General features: G+C 39.2%; 1 protein-coding gene and 1 long non-coding RNA gene across 2 annotated transcripts; one reads left to right on the top strand and one right to left on the bottom strand.

The window, feature by feature from the left end:
• Positions 1–2,033: 2,033 nt before the first annotated feature.
• Positions 2,034–21,755, bottom strand: egf (epidermal growth factor). The gene is made up of 22 exons (XM_008421040.3): positions 20,993–21,755; positions 19,049–19,248; positions 18,386–18,567; positions 17,964–18,185; positions 17,661–17,863; positions 17,457–17,570; positions 17,148–17,270; positions 15,535–15,654; positions 13,057–13,182; positions 12,785–12,921; positions 12,442–12,590; positions 12,247–12,351; positions 11,831–12,054; positions 9,858–10,025; positions 9,569–9,718; positions 9,336–9,488; positions 9,130–9,246; positions 8,059–8,224; positions 6,256–6,420; positions 4,839–4,941; positions 3,707–3,797; positions 2,034–3,634 (listed from the first exon to the last, which is right to left on the bottom strand). The coding sequence occupies exons 1-22, from the start codon at positions 21,117–21,119 to the stop codon at positions 3,456–3,458; spliced, it is 3,324 nt and encodes a 1,107-aa protein (XP_008419262.1). The 5' UTR covers positions 21,120–21,755; the 3' UTR covers positions 2,034–3,455.
• On the top strand, positions 11,223–19,173 carry LOC145553185 (uncharacterized). The gene is made up of 4 exons (XR_014089454.1): positions 11,223–11,335; positions 11,850–12,062; positions 15,385–15,456; positions 19,070–19,173. It is a non-coding gene; the product is annotated as an uncharacterized LOC145553185 (long non-coding RNA).
• Positions 21,756–21,757: the final 2 nt, after the last annotated feature.

The raw sequence follows: 21,757 nt of genomic DNA, 5'->3' as shown, positions 1-21,757 counted from the left end.
AGTCAAAATTACACCCATCTGCTAGAAATATTTGGACAAGAATGAATGAGAAGAAAGCTGGTCCTTCTCGTTGTTTTGTTTGTTAGTTACACTAGAATGGTGGAAACATTTAAGTTATTGTTTTTGCAGGATGGAAAATACAAGAAAGAAGCTTGAATTTATTGTCACTCAGGGTATAAACTGAACACATACAGGCTAAAATGAATAGCTATGTTTTCACTAAATACCCGAACGAGATCACGGGTACAAGCGGCCGAAATGGGTTTCCTCCGCAGGGTGGCTGGGCTCTCCCTTAGAGATAGGGTGAGAAGCTCGGTCATCCGGGAGGGACTCAGAGTAGAGCCGCTGCTCCTCCACGTCGAGAGGAGCCAGTTGAGGTGGCTCGGGCATCTGGACAGGATGCCTCCTGGACGCCTCCCTGGTGAGGTGTTCCGGGCACGTCCCACCGGGAGGAGGCCTCGGGGAAGACCCAGGACACGCTGGAGGGATTACGTTTCTCGGCTGGCCTGGGAACGCTTTGGGATTCCCCCGGAGGAGCTGGAAGAAGTGGCTGGGGAGAGGGAAGTCTGGGCCTCCCTTCTGAAGCTGCTGCCCCCGCGACCCGACCCCGGATAAGCGGAAGAAAATGGATGGATGGATGGATGGCTCTTTGGCAAGTTGCAGAGAAATCCCACTCTTTTTGTAGCCATGAACATGATCTTTGACATGTGATTAGAGCTACTAAACTGGTTGGTTTCCCCCACAAAAAAACAATTTTCAACAGAGCTGAAGTTTGGTGTCAGTTTGCTCTTTATAAATCCTCAAACCAGGTTTCCTGTATTTGTTGTCATATTCCTGTTGCATCATTTTCAGTCTGTGTGGATTAAAGTAATTATGGGACAAATTTAAACTTGTGGAGCAAGTTCTTGCTCAAAAAGAGTTTTTACTACATAATCAATTTATAAACAATTAAACAGCTGGTTGATAGCACATCAGATGTGTCAACATTTTCATGACCTTCCTTTCATGAACTTGTGTTTTGCCAGCTAGATAGATTAAATTAGTTTTAATATATGGATGTACTTTTTATAGTATTTGTGTTATACTTTTGTATTGATTGTATTTATTTTCTTAAGTCAGTTTAACTTTGTTTTTGGTGGCTTTCCATTTGTTCTGAGACAACAGATGAAAACTATTCACATGGCTAATTCTGGTACATTTACAGGAATGTTAATTAATGTGCAGTGTCCCTGCCAAACAAAAAAAAAAAAATCAAATTTAAAAATCATTGTATTATTTAAAAAAAAATCAGACTTTTGTCATTAGTTTTTAAAAGCATCAAATTCATATGAATGGATGGATGAAAACTTCTGAAAACTCTCACTCACAGTTCTTATCTTTACTGACGAATGTAATAATCCTTCGTTTTAATTATATTTACACTGTGGTGCATTTAAAATGGAGAAAACTGAGGCCCCCTAAGTGCCCCTTTACTTATAGTGTCAGTGACTCTATTGCCCCCTGTTGCCCCAATTGAGCAGTAATACAAGATAAATTGACTCTAGGCTCGATTCATATACGAGCCGGCTGATCTGCTTCTGTTTGGATTGGTGCTCTAACCTATCTGTTAGCACTAATGGAGCCCAATATATAGATAAGTGTGTCTTGCCACAAAAATCAATATCAATGTGGCCACTGATGGTTTTTGAGTTAAAGTGCTTTGTTTGCTGCCATCGCCCCGAAACAAAGAGGCTGTGGTTCCTTCTATTAACGATTCCCAGTCAACCTTGAGAAAGAGTCAGAGAGATGGAGGCAGAAATGAAAAGGTGGAGTGGCGGTGAAGGGTGGCACTAGTGGCACCAGCACCAGTAGAGCGGGAGATTTGCTGGGAGATAGAAAAGCATCATCGATGGAGCAGAGCTGAGCTTTAAGAAGAGAGTGATGGAGTGTAACAAACCAAAAATGAATCATGAATGCTCAAAATAATCTTTCAGTTATTAAAAAAGGATTATTAAAATTATGTCCTTTACACAAAGAAAAAAATGCAGTAGAGCTTAAGTTTCATCAGGCATGATTTTGTTGTCATCAATTTATTGATAAAATAGAAATATGAAGTTTATAGATGTCTAAAATAAAACATTCAATAGTCACCATTGAGCACAATGTACATAAAATTGATACTTTTATTTTTTTGACCTCTTTCTGTAAAAGAAAAAAAGTTGTAATATTCTGTTTGGATGGAAACAAGGAGCAACAAGGTTCTTTTTTCTAACCAAACATGAAAAACTTGAAGTTTTCAAAACATAAATCTCAGTAGAACTGACCATCCATCGAACCACCTATAAAAATAAACCTTATACTTCTAGTAGACTTAATGTTATTACATTTAGTTATATACAGGCAAAACTGTTAATTGTGGCAAAGTCCTACAAGCACATTACCTTAGGCTGTGTTGACTGTTTAAATGGTTTAAATGGTAAAACCATTTTAAGTGAATTCAAGTAGATTTTGTATTTTTAGAATTTAATTGTAAGAAGTTCAGGTGATTGTTTTTATCCATCAGGGTCTGAATGAAAAGTGTTCAAAAGAGAAAACTCTCAGAGCTTAAACTTTACTCAACAATGAAGCCATTTGTTTAAGTGATCATTTTTATTTTGAAATTTTCTAACTTTTACTGAATATCTGAAAATGGACATGAAGCTAGCAAGAGTCACAGTTACTGACTTGTGCACTGAAGTTTAACATAATCTCATACAGTAAATCTATGCCAGATATTCACAAAAAGATCATATCTGTTGTGGGACCTGATAGCAAACCACATGGAACGGAGACTTAATCAGGATAAAATCCAGTCTTCCTGGTTCTGATGGAACAACAGACTTCATAGAGTCTACCTTCATACTTCTACTTTTGAATGGAAATTATACATGAAGCACACCTCTCTTGGTCTGATCTTGAAAAATGAGAAAATGACCAATAAAATAAAAAAATTATTATCACTGTTCCCACGATTGATTTATTCCCAGTTGATAGATGTAGGCAGTTCTGAAGCATAAAGTTTATTACTGTCAATAAGGTTTTCCATAATTATTTTACACTAAGAATTTTGCATATAAAATCCCAAACTGGTATGCTTTTTCTAGGAAAATGATTCAGCTGAGACTCAAATATCACATCAGTGAGCCAGTAAAGCATTACAAATGTATAAATGATGCGGTCTGGACACGTTAGCTTCCTCTGTACGCCCTATGCTTGAAACTTAGGCTAGTAATTATCTGATTTGGAAGTATTATTATTTGGATGCACTGAAAAGCAGTTTTACTTTTAAAGCTTTACTTTTTATGAGAGCTCTGGTTTCTATCATGGTAGAAGTTAATTAAATACAGTTTTGCATTTACAGAGACATGTTGCAGAGCGGTCCAGCTTTGTTTTGGGTTCTTCTGAGCTAGGAAGGAGGTGACTGTGGCCTGGGGGTATTACTGTGTTTCTGGTTTGACAGATGAGGAATTGTCTGGGTTTAAGTTGGATAGTGAAGGACTCAAGCGATGGGCGGCAGGCTGGGCGGTCTCTGTGGTGGCGTCTGGAAGCTTCAAATTCCCGTATTCTTCGTCATGTTTGAAGATCGATGCCTGCTGTTCAGACACAGGTTTGATGCCTGAAAACATATTTGTATCATTACAGGTGGTTTGAAAAGTGTGAAAGAAAACTTGAAGGATTTTTCTGGCACCTGTTTCTGTAGCACATGGTGAGCAGGCAGCTCTCCTTGGATCTGGATGGATGGCCTCCTTGTTCACACCATCTTCTGTTACCATGTAGGACTGTGGATGCATATAGTAGACAAGTTTAAGCTTTTATTTTTATATTTTTTGCAATATTTGCTTATGGTGGTAATAAGTTAATGACTAGAACTGGATTTATGGCTGAAAGGACATCTCTGACATCCAGTTTAATGTGGCCAGAAGTGCACATATTCATGATTTATAAGGATTTTTAATGATCCATGTTTTCTATTTTGTTTCCATGAATATAAAGTTTATATTTAGTGCAAAATGTCTTAATCTAGGTTAAAAAAAGTACACACAGGCTCAAATATATACATATATTACGTATTAGCAAGCTGCATAAAACAGTTTTAGTAGCTAACAACATGATTCTAGCAGAGACAGCAGAGACAATTTTAATCAGCTGATTTCCAACCTTCATGCACAGTCTACACATTTTCAGTTGAATCAACATTGAAATCTTTCTAGATCCTGAATGTTAACCTGTTTTATCCGGTTCAGAACCAGTTCTGGTGTGTTTGGAAGTATTGTCCTGTTGAAACCAAAAGGTAAGTCAAAGTTTTACCATCTAGTTGTTGACTTGAAGTGAAATTAGAGAATCTGGATGAAATCCTCCTCATTTGTTGTTTCTTCCACTTTGTGCCAGAACAGCTACCTGTAATACAGACCCTCAGCATGATCCCATCACCACCATGCCTGACAGTCGGTACAGGCTCTGTGGTTTGAAAGCCTTGCCTTGACCCCTCCAGACACGTTTCTCCTAACTTGTTAATCCTCCAACAGCACCATGATTTCAAACACACCCAAACTGGTTGGATAAAGGAGGCTAACATTAAGCAGATGATGGACTATGTTTTAATGTTAGGTATCATGCCAGGATACCAAACAATTTCTATAAACTACCTGTTCAGGAAATTAAAGTGGTCAAATGTTTATACCAGAGCCTTGTTGAAGGATGTAAGAAGTTATATTTTTTTGCAAGTATGAGGGACATTTATTCAAATATATGTGCACAAATTTAAATTTGTGAGGAAAAAATGTGACCATGTGAGAATAAAACAATGATAGTGGTCTTACACGAGGAACGCTGGTGGTGGTCGTCTCAGACATGCTCTCATCAGTCACACTGATCTCACTCACATCATCCTCTGAGGTCTGTTTGTGGACGAGTCTCCTAGATCTTCAGAACAAAAGATAAAGAAAAACCACCATATATTTTCCCAGAAGCCTATATTCTAAGCTACAATTACCTATGATATATGACCGTCTAGACCCCTGAGATCTTCTGGTTCTGGTTCTGCTCTGCATCCCCAGAACCAGAACCAAACGAGGAGAAGCAGCATTCAGCTTCTATGCACCACAGATTTGGAACAAACTTCCAGAAAACTGTAAAACAGCTGAAACACTGAGAGCCTTTAAATCTCAACTTAAAACCCACCTGTTTAGAGTTGCTTATGGCTAAATTAGGGTTAGAGTGGGTTTTGATGTCTTCCATGTTTTTATGCCTTTAATGTTTTTAATTTCTTTTTCTTTCTTTTCGACGTTTTAATGATGTAATGTTTTTTGTTTTTTTATTTTTATTTTTTTAAATCTCTTTCTCTTTCTCACTGTTTATTTCTGTTTTTATTTTAATTATGTAAAGCACTTTGAAATGCCTTGCTGCTGAAATGTGCTATACAAATAAAATTTGATTGGTTGATTGATTGACAACATTTGATTTTAGGAATTAGCCAGAGATGATAATCATCACTTCACTCACTTTGATTTTCCTGCTTCTAAAACATGACCTTTCTTCACTGTTTGTGGCTGCAGGTGAAACAAATCCAGCAAGCTCACAGACTTCACAACTAAGCTTTCAGTCAAGTGCAGAAGGCAATTTGAGGCAGCGCTATTGGCGACCATGTAGCGTTTCCACAGGGGTCATACCTCGCCGACTCCATTTAGTAGCCGAGGAATGACCTATTTTTGTGTGTAATTGCTGTAGAACAAGCTAAACCAACCATGTAATTGAAAGCGTGCCATTTCCACTGGGGAAGCAGGAGTGTAAATACTGGGATGTTGCAGGACGTGGGGCTGGGGAGCGGGATGCTTTGTGAAGCAAAATAAGGGAGAGAGCCAGCAGAAAAACGACAATAAAACAAATCAGCTACTTAAAAACATCTCAGGTGGAAACAAAGCAGAAGAGTTGGGATTTATTCAGACAAGCAGGATTGCATTGTAGTTGTTCACCATTTGATCCGCTTCCCGCCGCCCCCTGCTGTCTGACAGAGGCCACTACATGGCTCACACCACATCGTGTTTGACACACTGTAAAGAATGGCAGATCATTCTTTACACAACTGAACATGTCTCGGGTTGTTTTTAACGGCCGTGGTGGTAAACCCTGAAAACCCACTTACAAGATTATAGGTCTGTTTCCACCAGCCTTGTTCAGCTTTTAAAGCATCACCCTACATCCAGCCTTCACTGCTGCCAGCTGTCACCTGAAACTCACCGGAAACAGTAGGTGATGCAGGCTGTGATGGAAATGATGGAAATGAGCGCCACCATGCAACCTCCAATGACCAGATTCCTCTCCTTCTCCTTCTCAGCCTGCCGGAGCTCCAGCCATTCCAGGTCACTGAACTGACATCTCTCCCCTATGTAGCCTCGGACACAGCTGCACAACAAAGACAGACAAATAAGGATTTTTTTCCAATTCAAGAAAATTCTAAACTTGAGATTCAAGCAAGAGGAAAAGGTTTAAACTAAAGTTCATCTTTAGATGAAATACTCAGAAATGTTTACAAGAGACATGAAGCTGTTTCACAAACAATATTAGAGCAAACCAGGGAGTTCTTCATATGCAAGGAAAGAATAAACAAATGTAACCTTCTGATAGACACAGATCAAACAACTATAGGTGTAAATTTGAAGATGGAAAAGAAAATATTAAATGTTTTGACACATTTTATTTTATTCTCTTTGATTTAACCCACATTTTTATGTTCTCACAAATGCAAGTCCAGCTTTGAGGTGTGTGTGTGTGTGTGTGTGTGTGTGTGTGTGTGTGTGTGTGTGTGTGTGTGTGTGTGTGTGTGTGTGTGTGTGTGTGTGTGTGTGTGTGTGTGTGTGTGTGTGTGTTTAGGCTCATTTCCTGCTGGTAGGTGAAGCTCCAGCGTTCTGCAGCCTCTAACAGGTTTTTCGCTCTGTCCATCTTCCCTTCGACTCTGACTGCCATGTTTTACCGTGGCAATAAAAAACATGGTGTAAATGTCAGAAATTACATAAATATCAAAGTTTCCAACTAAATGTTTAGTTAGCAAGCTAAATATTTAACTCCAAACAAATTAAATACTTAACCAAAAATATTTAGGTAATATGCAAATGTTATTGTCAATGAAAGGAAGTTGACTATCAAAATAAAAGCTGGGTCTTACAAACCTCTATAAAAACTCCTGCTGGTGAAGCTGAATTGCTTTAATTGATGCTAATGTTACCTCTTTGGTTAGATATGTTTAGTAACAAAACAGATACTAAGAAATGGATCGACTGCAACAGTTGACTGCACCGTTTTTCAGTCTTACCAGCAGTTAGAGTTATATGCTCTATTTTTAGAATTTTTAGTTTGAATCTATGAAATCTATAAATTAATGAATAACGTTTATTTTTTCCGCTCATAACGGGCTAAATAACACAAATTATTGCCGTAAAATCTTTACGCAACTTTGCTAATGCGTCCCATACCTTCCTTAACTTCAACATATTAAAAAAAATGCCACGTCTCCTATTTGAAGCTACACTTTTAAATCTCCATGCAGATCTCCCAAGCCCACCTAAAATATCCAGCATGTCATAGTGGATTTCATGTTGTTAAAAATGTTTATGGGACCATTCTGGGATTTTTTTTAAACTCTGTGCTCAGTGTTTAGGATGCTGCTGAAGCCCTGAGTCAGTATTTCTGCCCTCCTGTCTGAGTTGAGTGATGCTCTGTCACCCAGGGATGAGTTTTAAGATTTATTAAGATTAATTATGTTTAAAATGTGTCAGATTCTCTTTGCTAGTAAGGACAGATACAACTCTTGTCTAACTTTAACAATCAGGTGTTAAGTTCTTGATGGTGGAACAACAGTGACACCTGGTGCTTGTTGTCTGAAACAGCAGCTCATGTCACAATTACCATCCACAGCCAAGTATTCTCTGCCTAATAGTTTAACATGCAGCAAGTTCTATGGCGCACAACATGGAGTTTTCAGTAAATTCAGAGTTTAAGCCTGTGGATTAAATGGAGAGATCTGACATGAGGAGATGTATTTACTTGCAGGCGTAGGACTTTATCTCAGGGAAGTAGACACAGACTCCGTGGTACAGACAGTAGGCATCATGGCTGGGGGGGCACTTCTCTGCTGAGTTGCTGTTGTGGTGCCGGGTGGTCACATCCATGGGGGGTTGAGATGTTGCCTTCAGAGAAGTGCTCTCCAGGGCTAAAGGAAGTTATTTTACTCATTTTAGTTAGCTCCATTATGTAGAGGTGCCACAACTTTCTCCAACTGAACAGAAACAAAACTGAAGCTGTTATCTTTGGACCTGAAGAGGAAAGAGTCAGCAGAAAGCTTCAGTTATTACAGATAGAAGCCAGTGACCAGACCTGAAATCTGGGTGTAGGGTGGACTCTGACCTGGACCTTCACAGCCACATTAAGACAGTTACAAAGTCGGCCTTCTGTTACCAGAAGAACATTTCCAGGATTAGAGGACTAATATCTCAGCAAGATCTAGAGAAATTCATCCATGCGTTTATCTTTAGTCGCATTGATTACTTCAACAGCGTCTTCACAGGTCTGCCTAAAAAATTCAGTCCTTCAGCTGCAGCTGAGCCAGAACGCTGCTGCCGTACTGACTAAAACCAGGAAGATAGAGAACATCCCACCAGTTCTACTTTGGCTCCCTGTAGCTCAGAGAATAGACTTTAAAATACTATTAGTTTATAAATCACTAACAACAGAATTTGTTGTTGATTTAACAAATACTGTTTGTTAAATCAACAACATCTTCCAGGCCACTCAGGTCTTCTTGTTCTGCTCTGCATCCCCAGAACCAAAACCAAACACAGAGAAGCAGCTTTCAGCTTCTACGCACCAGAAATCTGAAACAAACTTCCAGAAAACTGCAAAAGTGTTGTAACACTGAGTTCCTTTAAATCAAGGCTGGAAACCCATTTGTTTAATGCTGCTTTTGATTACAGCTTGATCACTTGCTGCCAGTTCTATCAGACAGTTTCAGGTCGCGCTGGTTCAACCCCAGCTAGATCAAATGTAAATGCATTAATAACTGCTAGCTTACACAGATTTCTATTTAGAATTGTAATTTCAGCATAAAGGTAACCTTACCCAGACATGTCTGTCCGTCACCTGTAAAGCCTTCCTGACACAAACAGCGAAGGTTCTCAGCATCCAGCACACACCTGGCATTCACAGCACAGTGGAGCGAGTAACAGTCATTCTGGTCTGACAGAGGAACACAGAGTGACAAAATGATGCTGAAAAGGTTGCTGGAGTATAAGAATAAAAGAAATGGTGCTAAATGGCACCATTACCTGCAATCATCTTTTCTGTGAACAGAGCTGGTTCAGTACCTCCGTCTGAGATGAAACCAGCCTTCCTATTATCACCCACCAGTGGGATGATGCTCTCCTCATGTAATGTTTTGTTTTTCAGAGATGTTAAGTCAGAGGTTTCATCGCCAGATTCTGTATAATAATGAGAAACAAACATTTAGTTTAAACTAGATGGTCACAAACATAGCTGAGTATAAATTCAACTACTTTACCTGCAGTAACATTGGAAGAACTGACAGACAAGCAGCTTTTTCCATCAGCTGACAGGGTGAAGTGAGGCAAACAGGAGCAATGTGAAAGTCCCTGGTTGCTTTCACACTTCTGAGCACAACCTCCATTCAGGTGAAGACAAACATTTGCTCCTGAGGAGAAGTTTTAAACACATTAACTTTGTTTTCATGGTTCATCAAGACAAAATCTGATTTTCATGTGGCGTTCAATACCCAAAATTAACTGGCATGAGCCTTTTAGACTGTATTTACCATTGTTTATTTTGTGTACCTGGCTTAGCAAGGGGATGCACCACCACCACTGATGCTGGCTGAACCAAGCTGCCATGGATACGCTGCAGTTTCTGCCCTGTCCGCTTGTGGACGCTCCTTATCTGTTGGTGCTCCCACTCAGATATCCACAGCCTGTCCTCAAACACTGCGAGGTCAAAGGGACGTCCTAGGACAATCCAAACAGAAGACAAGAGCCATAACTATAGAGTTACAGGTTAACTGCACAAGGAATGAAAATGGTAAATAAGCATTTTTTTTTACACATTTTACAATTTAATGAATAGAAAGACAAATCTATAGCTGAATAGTTTTAATTTGATCAAACTCAAGGTAAACTCAGATGTGCTTCTCCTGGCATGTGCAAGAAGAAGCAGATGAAGATTGAACAAAACTGGTTTGTGAACTCAACAAACAATCCCAAACAATTTCTTGCAACTAAAAAATTAAATAAAAAAAGATTCAGCTTCAATGCAAAACCCTCAGACACAAAATTGACACCAGTCTCAGGTTGCTATCTTCTAAAAGCAAAAGCAAGTCATAAAACTCAGGAATAATTATCAACTTTGACCTAAATGTTGACAATCACATAAACCATATTATAAATTAACATTTTTATCATGTACCGATCAAGAAAAGTAAAAAAATAAAATAAACTCTTATGACAAAATAATGCTGAGGTTCTCCTCTAGGTGGAGCCAGTGGCCCAATGTTCACCCCCTGCTCTCAGCGTCTTCGGCTGCCCCACCCCCACCTGTTGCTCATCAGGTTTATTAGCGCACTGTTACAGTCACCGTGGTATCCTGCAGTCTGAAGTGGCCCAAATCCGATTGTTCCCCCCTTAATGTGATCTGGCTGTCTCTGAGCTTTTTATGACAGTCTAAAAAACACAGATCGGATTTTTTTTTTTTTCAAATGCGACTAAGGCCACGTGGATGTGTGGTCCTAAATCCGAAACATATCTGATCTTTTCACACGTGACATCAGTCTGCCAGGTCGTGCTCGTCCGACTTGAACGTCATTGTTACTCGACAAACGTCACTATTCTGCGTCCTGATACGCGCAAGCGGGAAGGAAAACAACCGCCATGACGGACTGTAATGAGGATTAAGTTGTTAATGTGCTGACTCCCATTGGACAACAACTTTAAAATTGTAAGATTCGCTCCACTATTATCATCCACGATTACTTTTGCAAACACTGAGCACTTTTTATGTTTTATGGCGGTTGGCAGAACAATGACACGTGACGTTCTGCGCCCTGCACTGCGCATGCGGGACACTTTCAGGTTGTTTGCTGTTCTCACGGGGGGAATCGCATACAAGGCGCGCATATTTGGAAGTGTGAACGAGCACGGCAAAAAAAAAAAAAATCGGATTTGGATCACTTCAGGCTGCAGTGTGACTGTTTACACATGAAGTGATTCCTCTGTTAGATAATTCATCTGTCTGGATATTATCTACCCGGACTGACCTGCAGGTACCAAACACTTTGCTTAGATCTCTGCGCTGTTGCCTGATAAAAGCAGATTACTTTTTTAACATTTGTTTGTGCAAAGCATTAAATAGGTCAGGTTTTATCTTTTATCCTGTTTTATCTTTAAAGCTTTATCACTCACCAGCTCCCTGCATGAACAGTGAAGATAAATGGATATTTACTCTCTTATAGTAGATAAGTATGTGTTTGTATATCTGTATTATCTTAACATACTCTTTTAGATTTTTAAAGTATATTCACCTTTTGTTGCTCTGTTGATGATATGCTTTATACGTTTAGACTCTGCCTTATACAAGAAGATATAATTTCTTTGTTTTTGCTCAGCATCAGTGGTAGATGACTGCAGATTTTTCCTGATAAGTTTCATTGTAATTTTCCATACCACCTTATTTGTAACACGCTTTTCTGTTTTGGCTTTTGATTCAGTTCATTACAGATGTCTAGTTTTGTTGCATACGTGCTTCAAACAAACCTCACCTACTTGGTTCTCTATTAGGACCCGTCGATCAGAACCATCCAAAGCAGCTGTTTCTATCAGGCCCCTCTTCTGGTCGCACCAGAAGAGTCGATCATCAGTGAAGTCGATGGTCAGCCCAGTGGGAGACATGAGGCCGGTGCTGGCAATAATCACACGGCTGCTTCCCTCCAGAGTCGCGCTTTCTACCACAGGCTGAGCGCCGGTGTCTGTCCAGAATAACTTCCTCCAGAAGTAGGTGATCCAACATGGAAAATACAGATTTCAGGTTTCATGATATTAGAGAAGTTTTCACACTCCTTTAGCAATGGGCGTTGGGAGTTGTTTCTTTTTAGATTTGTATTAAAGGTCGAAATCAAAGTCTATATCTAGTTTTTTAGTTTCTATTGCTGAGAAAAACAAAATCAGTTTAACTCACTTTGCTTGGGGATGAACCGCAATCCCTCTTGGTTCTTCCAGCCCTTCTTTAACAACAGTTTTCCTCTTCAGTCCATCTAGTGTACTGCAGTCAACAGCTGACTTGCTATAGAGCAAAGGCAATAGATGCTTAATTCTCACAACTCCTAAAATGGCATTAATTAATTTTTCTACAGTTTTATCAAACACTGCTCACCTTCTATCAGTCCAGTACATCCTGTGGTGAACCCAGTCGATTGCCAGTCCTTCTGGAGAGTCCAAACCATCAGAGACAAGAACGTCTCTTGAGCCAGTGTTCAGATCAACCCGCTCTATTGTCCTCTGGCTGGTGCTGGCAAAGTACACCTTGAAATTCAACCCAATTTTTGATAAAAGATAAATGTCATTGAGATGTAGAAAATAAACAAAGCAAGTCACAAATGACCACTAGATGGCACTGCATGCCAAAACATCTGTAAGAGTGCAGCGGAACCTTATGTTTGCTAAGCTGTGAATAAAAACAAAATGTGCAGGAAAACGGATGAAAGATGAAGTTTTACACGGTGGTAGACGGGGTCAAAGTCCAGAGCTAAGATTGTTCCTCTGGGTTCCTTCACCAGAGTCTGTTCCTCCATCCCATCTGTGTTCATTCTTCTCACATCCAACAGATTGGCCACAATTAGAAAGGCAGGAGGTCCTGAAGAAAAGAATATAGCACTTTATAATTAGATGCACGGCAGAAAGAGATGTGGGCAGTGATATGCATGCATAAGAAGAGAGCTTCTGTGTGGGCTGCTGTGACTCTGCTGCCTGCTTTGCTGCAGTAACTCACCAGTTGCAGTGCAGCGTTTGCCATCTTGGTGGAGCCTGTACCCAGGAAGACATCCGCACTGCCAGCGACTCGGGGTGATGGAGGAACAGAGCTGACTGCAGCCGCCTCTGTCTGCTGAAGAGCAACCTGGAGATGAGCGTTAATAACACAGATCCAGATTTACACTCTGCTTCTGACGATATCTTTGCAATAATTTCATGTATTCTCTTTATAACTGCATCAGTTTTCACCACTGACAGACAGCAACAGAAAACTTGTTGGACATTGTGTTTTCTATCATTTGTCCCAGGATTTCTTTTGATATAGTGAAAGGTTTATTAAAAACATTTAAAGACTGATCTTTTGTTTGCAACATTTTTTGTGTGAAGTCAATTCAGCCTTATATTGTACTTCTGGCCACAATTTATTTAAACAAATGGCAAAAAAAATACAAATGACTGAGTTTGCAGTCTCAAAGCTTGTTGAATGTAATTATTTGCACCTTTAACCCTCATGTTGCAAACTTTAGTTTTTTTCTCCAGTGAATGCTAATTGCATCTGATATTAAACACGACCAGCTTCTACTAAGAACTACACTCTTTGGAGTGGACATTGTATTTTACTAACCTTGATGTGCAAAAATAAAGTCACAGTTAAGATTTATGAGGAAATAATTCTCTACAAGATTTCCTTCTGGGTGTGAAGTAGAGCATGATATAAAGCTGATAACAGGAAGACTTAATGAAGTGCAGTAAATTTGATTTAACTTTGTTTTAAAATAGTAAAGTTTTACAGCCGCTGCACTCAGTGGCTGACTTCACTTCTGCTTCTAGCATGAATAATTAATAATTTCTCACAGCAGGAAGACAAGAAGAACAGAAGTTCGTTTCTGTTCTGTCTAAATGAGATTGGCCAGCTTTTTGGTTTTTTGTTTTAAGATTTGAGGCTCAGCTGTGGTATCGGCTCTGATGAGGCTTGTTGGTTTCAGTAAAAAGTCAAATCGTTAAAAAGAGCAAAATGATCAAAAGGCCCCTGTGGATTATGTAAAAAATGTTTTTGTTTTTCAGTATATTCTCCTGAGTTACTTCAACAAGCTGATTATTCAAGCAATCAGTTTGTTAAAAGAAACAGGAAAAAAATATAAGAGATAAAACAAAGGATGCTGAAATAATCCCAAGCGATAATATAGGAAACAACTGGACTTCTTATGTCTTCAAAATGTTTCACCTCTGATCCAAAAAGTTTCTTCTGTTCTGAAAATGGTTAGAAGTAAAAGTATTAAGTGTTATCAGGACAATCACAGTAATAGGACCATGTGTCACTCAGGACACTGAGTCACCAGTCCTACCAGTTATCAGCTCAGTGTTTGGGTCGTCTGATGATCTGAATGTTTCCCAGAAGATGCCTTGTGATTTGTTTTGGTAACAAGATTTGAAATGTAAAGCCGCCTGGGGAGACGAGTTAGAGCTGCAGAGTAGGTGTTGGAAAGATGAAGACGCTTCTTTTGGTCTTGTTTATTCATCTCCTTTCATCCCTCTGTCCTGTCTTCTCTGTCTCAAATATTCACATTGTCTGAAACAAGTCTCTTGTTTGAACTTCTGATTCTTTTGCTCTTCTGTGTTGGACCATCTGTTTGTATATGTACCAGCAAAATGCCTGTTTCTTCCAACCATGTTAAGAACTGAAGAAGTATTCTGGTTGAGAGGAAAATTTCTTCAATGTCCGCTTTAACCTACTGAAGCGTTTAGAAACAACCCTGATGAACACCAAGCTTAATATAAATATTGACTATTAAGCTTAAATCTTAAGCTGTGTTTTTAAATGATGTTCACTAATTTATGGCTAATTACTTTTTAAAACTGTGAGCCTTTTATGAAACTAACTACGGTAATCCATGACCCAACAATGTTTTCCAAAGTGAGGGCCGCCAGGGGGCGCTAGAGAGGCCTCATGAATTGGGGGAAGATAAAAAGCGGAAAAAAGCAGATAAAAAAATTGTTTTATCATACATTTTTAATTATATTTTAAAAAAATCTAATCTGTATTTCAATCATTATTATAAAATAAAAGTTTAAATAAATTGTTCATCTTTCTGATTGGCTCACAGTCAAATTTATCAAGCAGTTTTCCTCCTCAGGCTAATGAAGCAAATGTGAAACGGACCAAAGAAACAGCAGCAGCCCTGCTGTGGAGCAAATTACCTAAAAACTCATGGGAAACTAATATCAGGAGGGATGAGGTGGCATTTATGCTAAATTTTTATAATAATTATGGATTAGCGAATAAAGTTTTAAAAAAAGCTTCTAAAGGTTGATGTTTTTATAACTTATTTTGTTGCATTGCCTGCAGGTCTGCAGAGGAGGCCCTCAGCTAGAAGCCTGTGCTGTTTGGGAACTCCTGACCCAACACGTCACCTGCTGGGTGAGTGCTTCAACTTGTCATAGATTACTGGACCTGAAGTTTCTAAACTGGACCTGATCGGTGTCATATTGTCAGTACCGGTGCAAGTGTGTCCATCCTCCTGTAGAACGGATCCCTCAGGACAAACACACACGGCCCCATGTTCTGTTGCTATGCAACCATCTCCACACTTTATGATGCCGCCACATGGTGTTATTTCTGTAAAAGCAATTTAATAACAAACAGCTCAGATTAGCATCAGAACAGGTTTGTGATAAATATACAGAGGTTTAAAATGTTGCATGTTTAAGACTTTTCAGCCTATTTTAGGGCCTCGCTGGTGGTAGATGAGCTGGATGGACGTCAAGCTCCTTAGGCCCCGCTCTGGTGAAATCCCTTTATGAAATCAGGTCTAAGCCCATTAAAATAGTAGAAAGTGTGAGAAGCTCACACACACAGAGTGATGTAATGTTAGCTCACAAGAGAACGAGTGAAAGTGGGTGAGAGATGTCGAGGCAGGCTGCGATTCTGTTGTGGAAAGTTAAATTCCTTCTGCTGAAAAATGTTTCTGTGGCAAATGCGCTTCACATTTTGGAGGGTTAGATTTAGGATGTGGTAAACTGCTGTAATTTTTTTGAAGGTTTGAATTTTGCATAAAGCCAACATGATGAAGCTGCATTGTTGTGCTTCCTCCTTGTAATCTCTGCTCTCATCTCTATTGTCTAACATGTTGCTTGATCACATGTTTCTTCTCCGCTGGACCTTGGCAAAGGTTGTCCACTAAATACCTTCAACAGACAAAGCTGCTGACAAGATATGTTCCTTATTGCAAATGTCACCTCACTGCCTAATCCCATTGTGCCTGGGAACCTCTCCTATTGTGCAGCGAGATTAGGGAAGAAGAGATTAGGAGTAGAGTCGGACCAATATAGCACACAGGCAGTTTTATCTGCTAATACTGGCCCATCACACGGGTAACTCAGCCTGTTTCTGTTGTCTGCTTTGCTCTGGTTTGTAAAACTTTGCATGGTTCATTCTCAGCTCCATCTGCAGCACAGACAGACATTTAAATTATTTTTGTTTAGTGTATCGTCTAAGAATGGATGCATCACATTCCAGTGATGACATTGTTGCAAAAGTCTTTGCCCTTTTGCAGATTCTTTTTGTTTTTGCTTTTTTGTCACACTTTCATCTTCCTGATCATCAAACTACTTTTAATATCAGATGGTTTCAAATGATAACATCATTTATTAAGGCAAAATCTATCCAAACCATGTTAGCACTGTGTAAAAAAATAAATGTCACCAAGCATTTGCAGCAACTGGCAATGAATATGTTATTTTACTATGGGGGAATTTCAGTCCATTCTTCTCTCCTGATCTGTTTTAATTAAGCAACATTGAAAAGTTTTCTAACATTAAGCTTTAAAAGTCTATTTAAGCTCATATCGCAGCTTCAGAAGTCTGAACTTTGACTAGGCCACTAGAAACCTATGTTTTGCTGTTTGTTTGTTTTTTTCAAAAGCGGACTGTTCTTTATAATTACTCAGGTAATCCTTTCAAATTTTAAGTTTGGACATTTAGTGTGACTAAGCAGATTGTGAGTGAGAAAATCTTTTTTTTATTTACATACATATTTTGTGTAGCCAAGTGGTTTATTTGTGTTCTGAATGAAACTGTGACTATAAAATGATGTGTATGTTTGTTCGGTACCTTGGCACGTCTTCCCGTCTGGCAGGAGGGTGTATCCTTTGGGGCAGGTGCAGAAATATGAGCCTGGGATGTTTTCACAGCCAAGAGAGCAGCCGTGGTTCCAGTGGGCACATTCATTCACATCTACGCCACAGAAAGACAAGATTATTATTTCAGTCATACAGTATCTGCAATTTCTTTTCATGCATTGATTGTAAACATTAAAGTTTTTTGGTTTTATCAGCATTTGACTTTCAGAGTAGATAAATCAGATGTAAAGTGAATATTTGTAGCAGGAGCCATGATGAGTCTGTTGTAACATTGAGTTACCTTCACAGTGGGTGCCATGGTTACTGAGAGCAAAGCCTTCAGAGCACTGGCAAACCCCGAGCTCCTCTAAACGGGAACACACATTCACACAGCTTCCACCGGGGTCATTGCAGCCTGTTTGACAAGATGCCATTTATCACTGAAGCTTATTTATTTATTTAAATGTGGAGGAACTTAAAAAGAAGATTACATAAATGAAGCAACCTGGAAATGGTGAGGAAGTATCTGCCATTGGCTGGATGAGGGGATGGACCACCTTTATGTCCACTGGATGCTTGACCATCGGTTTATCATTAACATCCACCGGTCGTCCTCCGGTGTATTTGTTTATTTTTCTTATAACACCGGCGGCAGCATCAGTGTAATAAACGTTCTCCAGAAAAACAGATATCCCAAGTGACTGAGACCTGAAAAAACATGTTAATATGATATTATTAAAGATTAGCATCATTGCAGATTTACCAAGACAGATTAATGAAGAACTGATCAGACAGGAGGCTGGTTTACTGAAGTGGCAGGTCGATGATGTGCAGTGAATTCCCGCTGTAATCACAGGAAGCAACGGCTCGCTCTCCTTGGAGACTGAGCTGAACCCAGAACAACCGCTTGTCTTCTCGGTCCACCGACAGAACCTCAAGTTGTTCCTCCAGCTTTAAAACCGTCATTTTCATTTGACCTGAGAGATCAGATCGCTGGATTTCTGATCCACCAGACAGCCAAAACAAAAGCCTGAAAACATTTTGGAATTTGTTCATATATATTCTGAAGTATTTTTCATCTAACTTTATGCACATGATTATGCCAGTTTTATTTTTCACACAAATCATACTGGAGAAATCCGACTCCAGTCAAAACGTTAACTCGTTATTTCTGTTAATCTGTGCCAACAAAAAACTGCATCATGGTTTCTTTGTAACTGGATCATTTACCTGTGGGTGGGATCAACATTTATAAAGCTTGGTTGAGACAAATGTTTTAAAATTGTCTTCTCATTTTTTCCATTTAAATCCATTTTCTTGATTTGACCCTTTCTGCTGCTCGTCCAGAATACTCCGTTCCCAACCCAGTCCACTGTGAGCCCAGAGACGTGTTTGTCAGATGAATACAGTTTCTGCAAAATAAACATGAATTTAAACACCTGTAATCAAAAACCTCTGACAGAACATGATTTGGGAAACTCTGATCTGAACAGACCAATAAAGAAAGAGGATGACCTCCAGATTTTTCAAACTTGGTCACAGTCGTCCAACTGGACACATTAGAACTGGTTTTGCAATGGATAAAGCTTCTGGAATAATCTGACTGCAAGTTTGGTGAGAAAAGTGGTCAAATATTAAGATATAATAATTCCAGTGATAGCTGAAAGTCTGTGGTTTCTCTCCAACCTGCAGAGGGATAATTATCCAGACTTTGAAGGGGATGGCTGTTCATTTCTGAGTCTGGATGTAGAGAAATAAAACTTGTACTAAACCTCTAAAATTGCCAAACATCAAGCCTTGTAGACTTTATCTTAAATACTCACACAAAGCAAAGGATCCGCTCCAGATTTCTAAGTATTGGTAAAATGCTCTGGAGCTTTTTTGCATAATCACCTGTCTGTGTGCTCCTTGCAGCGATGCTTTGTAGATGATGCCGGTGCGTCTGTCGGCCCAGTAAAGACTCTCTTCTCTGAAATGAAAGTCGAGAAGGATGGAGCTTCCTGTTCCAGCAGAAAGCCATCTGTGGTTCTGTCCATCCAGGCTCATCCGATGGATTGATTTGCCATGACCAAACAGGAGGAAAGGCTGAGAGGCTTAAAGAAACCAAAGAGACAAATCTTTGCAGGTGCTTTTAAAAAACCAATGGTCTTAAGATGGATAATAATAATCCAGTTGTAGCATCATACTACACGAAAATATCTGTGGCTTTAGTATCTAATGAGAGTAAAATGATTTTTGTGCAAGCAAATAGTTAAGTGCCTAAAGTTGCTTTCTTGTCTTCATGTTTTCACAAACAAAGAGGAAGTTTCTATACTTCACCAACAGCTTAATAGTCGCTCATTGTCACACTGCTGTTAACTTGTCAAATTATTAAAATGTCTTTTCAGCTGCTTCTGGATAAAACATCGTCCCTTAGCAACGAGCAGCTCTTTCTCTGGACCTTGAATGAGCCGCAGGGCAGTCGACTTTATGGCTGTTTAGATAACAGAGACCTGAGTTCCTTTTCAAAACTCTGCAGATCTACTTAAATAAAAAATAAAAACATGACAAAATGCCGTCTTTATTTAAATAACCGCTGTCAGAAAGTCTTCTTTTGTAACCGTGTCGTGCGTCCATAGACACTGCTGCTAACTCAGTGGAATGATGACAACAATGAGTTTCACCAGACAAACAACGTACCAGAACGTCTGGCCCCAGTCCTCACTGGGACCAGTGTTCACTGGTTCATCTTGATGAATTACTGGTTCAGAAGTTCACAAGATGCTCCAAAGGATTTTTGACTAAGCTAAGAAATGCTGTGACACTTTATTGAAGATAGTTTGGTTTTGCAGCATAACCAGGAGGATTTCAGTTCACAAAAATATTGTGGTGATTTTTTTTTCATTATTCCTTTCACACGTTCATCAGCCAAAAGAAACATGCATTCATACATGTTTAGTTGAAGTGTTGAAAATTATTTTATATTTTCAACTTTTAATAAAATACTTTTAGTAACTTTAAGTCTCTATATTATGTCTCTACATAACATATTATGTAAAATTTTTACAATTAATATTATATACAAATATATAAAAATTACCTCATGAGATGAGTAAAATAGTTTAAATCATTTTTGTACTGTAGTAGCATCATCTGATGGATGAAAACCTGTAGTTTGTTCATTCAGAGGAACAAAAACTGAATAGAAATTATTTGATTTTAACTAAATCTTTACTAGCATCTATGATTCATTTAAAACATTTATTTTAAATGCATACATTTTTATATGACAGTTTGTGATAAATGGTGTGTGCTGGTAAACTAAAGTCGACCATTTGGGTTTCAGCATCTGTAAACATGTGGCTCCGCCAACAACTCAGGCTGAAATCCGCCCCCAGGACAGTCTGCTGTCTGACTGAACATTTGGTGAAGTTCACTGGATCTTCATCATGTTTCAGAAGGTGACAGGCCTTTCTGTTATCTTTATACTATTCTTTATGTAGACAAATTATTTATAGAAGCATCTGTTTCCTAATATTACACACTGCCATCAGAAATCTGGTGGAAAAATACTTTTTTATTCACAATTGCACAATACTCTGTAATCTCAGTAATGTTTCATATCTCAGCTAGATCTAGAATAATTATTCTGTTTTGTCAAATGCATGTATTTCTGTTCATTAGACAGGTAGGCACTTCGTTTTTCTAAAGTAAAATCCACTTTTTTTGTGCAGTTATTGAATTAGTTTTTGAAGAATGATGAAAGAAATGAGAATAATTGGAGCTTGTCTGGAGCTGTTTAAGGTAAAATGCATCCAGCAGATCATTTAGAATCAGAGGTTTATGCCATAAACTCACGCGTGCAGCTGCTGTTTCTTCCCGCTCCTGAAAGGCGTCCATCCCAACACGCTGCGCCGAGCGCCAAGTTTCCAGTGCTTTGCACCAAAAAGACGACCAGTGCTGTTTTAATCATTGCAGCCAGCATAATCCTGTGTTCTGTTCCTGCTGCACCTGCTCACTTCGATTCAGGCATTTCCACTGTCATCACTGGCACACAAGAATTCCCAAAACCTGAGCAAAGTTTTCTTCTGTGTTCTTGGCATCCTTGTCCGAGGCTGAAACCAAGAGGGAGCGTTACCTGCCAGCAGATGTCCTGCTGGGGGATGCAGGACCCCTCTGAGACGACTGCAGGAAGAGCAACACTCTGACTGCAGCTTTACACGTAGAAAAAAAAAAAAAAAAACGTGTGGGGTCCAGCTCTCTCCCCACTTTCAGGCTTCTGACTGCGTCTCTTTTGGAAGCAAAGCTTGAAATTCCTGACACTCCAGTGGCAGATTTTGCACATCTAGTCCAGCATTGTAGCAAGATTTGCTCTAAACTGATCTGAAAAAAGGTCCCAGCAGCTTTTTGCTCTCCTTCCCCACCCACAGACCTGATCCTTGTTGAACAGAGATGGATGTTTTTGAGGAAAAATAGGGGAAATGGGCCTTATTTACTCGGCTGTGGGAATTCTAAGAATTGTCTTACTTAACTCCAGAGCAAAATGAATGTTTTGTTTTTCAGTGTGTGAAACCAACATACAGTAAATGTGCATTTAACATTTTACACAAGCTAAAACACAGT

Source organism: Poecilia reticulata, chromosome 10 (assembly GCF_904066995.2).
Source record: "Poecilia reticulata chromosome 10, P_reticulata-male-v2, whole genome shotgun sequence".
In the NCBI taxonomy this organism is placed as follows: domain Eukaryota; kingdom Metazoa; phylum Chordata; class Actinopteri; order Cyprinodontiformes; family Poeciliidae; genus Poecilia; species Poecilia reticulata.
Note: the sequence above shows the minus strand (reverse complement) of the source record. Positions and strands in the feature narration are given on the sequence as shown.

What these genes read in the sequence shown, in the direction of transcription:
- egf (XM_008421040.3), bottom strand. Translation starts at nt 21,119, where the DNA reads ATGCTGGCTGCAATGATTAAAACAGCACTGGTCGTCTTTTTGGTGCAA. An exon ending in TGACGGACAGACATGTCTGG is followed by an intron (nt 8,225 to 9,129) that starts GTAAGGTTACCT and finishes AACTTCCTTTAG; the next exon opens with CCCTGGAGAGCACTTCTCTG. An exon ending in TGCATCACCTACTGTTTCCG is followed by an intron (nt 4,942 to 6,255) that starts GTGAGTTTCAGG and finishes TTTGTTCTGAAG; the next exon opens with ATCTAGGAGACTCGTCCACA.